At 55.6% G+C, this 5,943-nt stretch overlaps 1 protein-coding gene across 1 annotated transcript in view; it reads right to left on the reverse strand.

Annotated features, from left to right (window-relative positions):
* Nucleotides 1-5,943, reverse strand: part of KASH5 (KASH domain containing 5) — a 22,696-nt gene that overhangs the window by 9,139 nt on the left and 7,614 nt on the right. Inside the window, exons 8-9 of the mRNA XM_045292635.1 lie at nt 5,596-5,646; nt 4-72 (exon numbers count right to left, since the gene is read on the reverse strand). Coding sequence (XP_045148570.1) covers nt 4-72; nt 5,596-5,646 — 120 coding nt within the window. The remainder of the gene's footprint in view (nt 1-3; nt 73-5,595; nt 5,647-5,943) is intronic.

A 5,943-nucleotide genomic window follows, 5' to 3' on the forward strand; every position in this document is an offset into this window, starting at 1 on the left:
GGCTTCCTTCTCTATGGTCAACTCCTCAGTCCGCCTCTTCATTCCGTCTCTCTCTGCCAGTAACTTCCCATTCTGGAAGGAAGGAAGGAAGGGTGGTCGGGTTCCACACAGCAAGACGCTACTGTTCAGGAGCCAGGGCCTCGAAGCCCTCCTCGAATAACCCAGAGGTTGGCAGTTTGAACCTACTCAGCAGATCTGTGGGAGAATGAGCTGGCAACAGAGATTTAAAAAACAAACAAGCAAAACAAAAACAAAACAAACAAGCGAGCACACACCCCTTCCCACTGCGGTCTAGTCAATTCTGACTCAAAGTCACCCTACAGGGCAGAGTACAACTGCTCCTTAGGGCTTATGAGGCTGTACGAAGTACACGTGTCCACAGTAGCAGATGGTCTCCTCAGTGGCTGTCACACGGGGGTCGCTGTGAGTTGCATATGACTTGGTGGCAACTAACAACATGCACGATAGCCCATTGAGTCCTGCAGGTCCTTCGAGCAAGACCGGGCCCTCCTTTCTGGGTGCAGGCCTCTCGTCTGCACACAGCGATCAAACATGTGGACCAGCCTCAGGGGGCTGCTGTGGGGATGCAATGAGCAACCCACCACTGCCAGTACTTAGCGGTGAAGGGCTTGACTGCTCACGGAGAGGTCTGCAGTTCAAATCCTCCTCCAGCCATGCTGAGAAAGATGCAGCCACCTGCTTCTGTGAGGAACACAGCCTTGTAGGACCTTAGACGCCCACGAGTGGCCAAGATACAACTACTGGTCTCTGTCTGGAGGAGAAAAGAGTGAAGAAACTCAAAGATGCATGGAAAGCCTTAGGCCAGTGGCTCTCAACAATCCTCATGCCGAGATCCTTCAATTTAGTTCCTCATGTGGTGGTGACCTCTCCCACCCCAACCATAAAATTATTTTCGTTGCTACTTCATCACTGTCATTTTGCTACTGTGATGAATCGGGCGACCCCTGTGAAAGGGTCGTTTGACTCCCAAAGGGGTCAAGACCCACAGGTTGAGAACCGCTGCCTTAGGCCAATGGATGAATGCACATGGCTATCATCCTTCAGAACCCTGAGACCAGAAGCACTAGATGGTGCCCAGCTACCACTACCGACCACTTTGAAAGGGGTCACAATAGAGGTTCCTAGATAGAGAGAAAAACATGGCACTAAACACAACATCCTACACAAGATCAGGCTTGATGTTGTCAGGTGCCGCTGAGCTGGATCCGATCACAACAACCCTATCTATGTACAACCAGACCAAATCCTGTCTGGTCTCGCACCACCCTCACAATCCTGTTATGTGAGCCCCTTGTTGCAGCTACAGTGGGTGTCAATCTACCTTGTTGACCAGTCTTCCTTCTTTTTAACTGGGCCTCCACTAGGCCGAGCATGATGTCCTTCTCCAGGGACCGGTCTTCCCTGATAACATGTCCAAAGCACTTGAGACAAAGCCTCGCCCTCCTCGATTTCAGGGAGCTTTCTGGCTGTCCTTCTGCCAAGCGCATGTACATGAGGCAACTGAAAGGATCCAGTGTGGGTCAGATGTACATTAGTCCTCCACATGACATCCTTGCTCTCCCACATCTCAGAGAGGTCTTGGGCAGTAGATGTGCCCGACACATCGTTTGAGTGCTTGACGGTTGCTCCCATGGCGTGGATGGGAGATGCACAAAACCCTTGCCAACTTCAACGTTTTCTCAGTCTGTCGTGCTCATGCCTATGGGTCTGGTTGCGAGGACTCGGGTTTGCTTGACATTGGGGTTGTAATCCACACTGAAGCCTGCAGTGTTGAATCAGGCTTACTGGTTGGAAAATCTGAGACTGGTGGCATCTCCAAGATGGTGGTCCTTGGCCACCTGGCTCAATAAGTAAAAATAACAGACAGGTCTCTAAGGGGAACAATAAAACTAGGGAGGTAACACACTCCGTAAAAAAAGGAGGAGGGGGGATGTCGGCCTTGGAAACCCTATGGGCAGTTCCACTGTCTATATGGCTGCTAAGGGTTGGAATGGACTCGGTGACAATGGGTTCAGTTTTGGTTTAACATCTAGCGCGCTTTGCACGCAGTAGCTCATTTTCCATGTTCCACTTGAAAAGAAGGGAACGTCGGACCTGGACATTATGAGCAAGCAACTTGTTCCAGGTTACACAGGTGACCGTATAAATTCGGCCAGCCCAAAGCACTCGCCTGTCGCATTGTGCCACTCAGGAGGAATCCAATGCCTGCCTGGCCATTCTATTTTATTCTGATGCGCGATTGTAGAGAGGGAACTGAGGAGCAGAGTGCTCAAAACCCTTGGCCAAGGTCAAAGGCACAGGTCGAGAGCGTAAGTAGACGCATACCCCAATCTGATTTCACATCTAGCAGCCTCTAACCGCCAGATGTCTCTGAACCAGATTCTGACCTGGCAGGAAGGTGGGCAAAGAAGAGAAACAGCTTTGTCTGCACCCCAGAGATCCTAGACTAATTGTGATGGAGAGCAAGACACAGAGACCGTGGCAGTTATGACACGGAGTTACCACATGTGAGGCAGGCTCTGCTGGGGCCGGCCTGGGCTCTGTGGAACATGGAGGGCCATGGGGTCAGGCTGTTCAGGGGGGCAGGGCTGGGCTGAGACTTCGAGGAGGAGGAGAGAGGGATTGCTCTAAGAGCAGAGTAGCCCCAATCCCAGTGTGGGATTTGCAGTGGAGCCCCAGAAACTACACATGGCACTGAAGTTCCTGGTGAGGAGGTTGCCTAGGGGGCATGGGGCAGGCTGAGGAGCATGCCCTGCCACTGCACCCTTCCACCTGGTGCCCCAGGGACACTGGGGCCAGCTCCTCCCCTCCAGCAGCCTGGGCTGGGCTCCAAGTCCTCCATCAGCCGCTCTGCCTGCCTCCGTCTGTCTCAGCGGGGCTGGGTGGCCAGGTGAAGGACGGAGGAAGGACGGGCCAGGAATGCTGTGTCAACATCTGTCCACCTGGTGGGGATTTGCAGGCAGCTCCAGGGCCACTCAGCAGGCACCCTGGTTACTCAGTTGCTTGGCCTGGCGTTCTTCCGCAGTAAGCGGAGCCTGCTCCTGCTCCTCGGCAGGTTCCCAAAAGGAAGGCTGCCTCAAACGCAGGCTCTCCAGTGCTGTCACTCCAGCATAGTCTAATGTAACTGGAGAACTCTATCCAATCACTGTAGGCAGCTGCTGGGGGTGGGGGTGGTGTGGGGGAAGGAGCGAAGGGAACCAAGAATAGCTTGGGTTTATCGAGCGCCTAGGACCTGCCAGGCACTGCTTCCCTGCACTTGGCCCCAGAGCGGGCTTCTAAGCAGGGGCCAGGCATCCTGCTTAATCCTTCTCCTGCCAACAGAAAGCTGGCATTATCCTCAGTCCACACCCCTTCTCACCTTCTCAGGGCAGCTGGGGCCCAGGCCCCAACCCTGGGGGCAAATCAAGACTCTCCATCTTAGCAGTCATGGGAGCCAATCTACCAGCCACTTGTACCGCCCCCCCCCCACCGCCCCCCAACTCAGTCGCCACCTCTCGCTGCTAAGGCAGACCAGGGTCAGGTTCCCCGACCTCCCAGTAGGTGAGGCTGAGAGGTCAGTTCCAGGTGGTGAGATGCAAATGAGTCTGTTGTGGAAGCTACTAGAAAAAGCTGCTCTTCTGGTGAAAAGGGTGAGCTGCAAGCGGGGGGCATGTTTTGGAGGCCCTGTCTTCCCCATGGCTCCCCGCTTTGGTGGAGAACATGGATCAGGAAGCTGGAGCAGCCGTCTGTGATCCTGCAGTCACTGTGGGCAAGCTGGCCAGTTGCCACAGCAACCCAGAGCCTGCCTCCTTCGTAGCCTCTTGCTGAACGAACAAGGGTCCTTCAGATAGAAGCTACCAGCTCCTCAGAGCGCTGTTCCTTGGTGGGGGCGGCGTGTTCCTGACAGATCCGTGGCTGCATTACCCCGGGACCTCTGATGCCACTCTGGACAAAATGCTGTACCCTGTTTGGAGCCCCCTCCTTCCCTGTTCAGGGGTCTAATTCTCTTGTCCCTTTCACAAGGGAGAGCCTGGTCCATTCGGATTCCCAGGCCAAATCCCACTGTGCGCAGCCAGCACAAGTTAGCCAGTGGAGGCTTGCGTGTTGCTATGACGACGAACAGGTTCCAGAGGCGCTTCCCTACTCTGGTGAGTTTGGAAGAAAGAGCTGGCCATTGACAGCCGAAAATCAGCCAGTGAAAACCCGATGGAGCACAGGGGTGTGATCTGGCCCGATCACCAGGGATGTCACGGGACTGGGCACTGTTTCCTTCTGTTTGTGGGGTCTCTGTGAGCAGAGGGCCAGCTGGAGAAGTTCTGGAAACAGCAGCGACACCCCAATCTGTGCGGCTGGCCAGGCACAGCCACCTGAAGCCAGCATCCTGATGCAAGCAGGAGAGCTCATGGAAGAACCAGAGGCACATGTGGCGAAGTACTTGAATTATCCCCGGGAGGGCCACCGTGCTGGTGTAGGACAGAGAGGCAGAGGGGCAGGTGGCTGGGGGAATGCGGAGAGGGGAGCTTCATGATGCTGCCCTGACTTTGGAGCTGGTGAGGCCACAGGAGAGCAGGGAGCCAGGCCAGTTCCGTTTGATGCTCTGAGTCACAGAACCCCCGGGAAGCCTAGTAAGGTACCACTGTCCCCAAAGTGTTCTAGGGCAGCAGGCAAGGGGAACCCGGACTCTGGCGAGGGGCACTCTCCGCAGAGGCAGTGCGGCTATGACTCAGGGCTCTCAGCGGACGCCAGCCTGCAGGGAGATGAAGGTGGAGGAACAGATGGGTTGAGGACCATCAATCTCTCTGATGGAACAGCAGAGAGCACACGTTGAGTACAGGAGGATGGGCCATCTCCTAGGGCACTCCTAGGTCCCTGGCACCTGAAATGCCACCTTGGGGGCAGTGATCTCCCATGTCAACCTCTAAGGAGAAGGCTGATCCAGAAGGAACCCAGAAGATACGTCTGTGTGTGACAGAACGGGGCCTGAGTCAGAGCAGAGCCTGTGTGCCCTAAATGGAGGGTCCTGAGCTTCGTGTCGCTCCCACCCACCGACCAGGCACGGTTGAGCTGAGTAAAACAGGCAGAGAGAAGGCCCTGCCTAAGGGTCTCCTGCCAGGTAAGTGCTGGTGATGGGAACGGAGGTCAGGGTGGTCTGACTTCAAAGTCAGTGCTCTTCTCACCACAAAACACAACACAGAAACACAACACACGGCAAGACATCTAAACACCACCAGCGGCTCAGTGAAAGAAAGACCCAAGCTTTGGAAACCCACAGGGGCGCTGTGGGTCCTGCCTTGTGCCCCAGACTCTAGCAGCGGATAATCTCACATCACCACAGGAGGGAGACTGTCATTATGGCCACTTTTGTAGGTGAGGAGTGAAGTTACGAGCAAGGGCAGAACCATGAACCCTGGCAGTCCGACCCCATTCCTCACACTCGGAGCAGCTATAGTGGTTCACACGCTCTGCAGTGTGTCATACAGCTCCTTCGCCATCAGCCTTGGGGTGTTGGGTGCCTGGCTGCTGCGGGCCTTTGGAGCAGCATGGTTGGATCTGGGAAGACCAGAGGGGCGCTGAGGGGGCAGGGCTTCAGCTTACCTCCTCCTGCAGCTTCTCCATCTTGGCCACCAGGTGCTGCTGCTCCTTGTCCTGTGCGACCCAAGAGGACACAGGCTTCGTTCTCCCTCTGTCCCTACTGTTCCTTCTCCCATGCAGGGAGGTCAGAGAGCAGGGTTGGGGGGTGGATTGGCGGAGCCCTGATGGTGACTGCTGTCCCCTCTGTCATCAGAGGGGTGGAACTAGACCCGGGATGGTCTAGGCAGAGCAGGGCCTGGGTCAGGGAGGACAGTAGGGTGGCAACTCCTTGGTAGCTCAGACCCCAGGACCGGATCAGGGTTGGGAGGTGAGGCGTGTGTGTGTGTGTGTGTGTGTGTGTGTGTGTGTGTG

This window comes from Echinops telfairi, unplaced genomic scaffold (genome assembly GCF_000313985.2).
Source record: "Echinops telfairi isolate 266 unplaced genomic scaffold, ASM31398v2 ScPeMD7_655;HRSCAF=1070, whole genome shotgun sequence".
In the NCBI taxonomy this organism is placed as follows: Eukaryota; Metazoa; Chordata; class Mammalia; order Afrosoricida; family Tenrecidae; genus Echinops; species Echinops telfairi.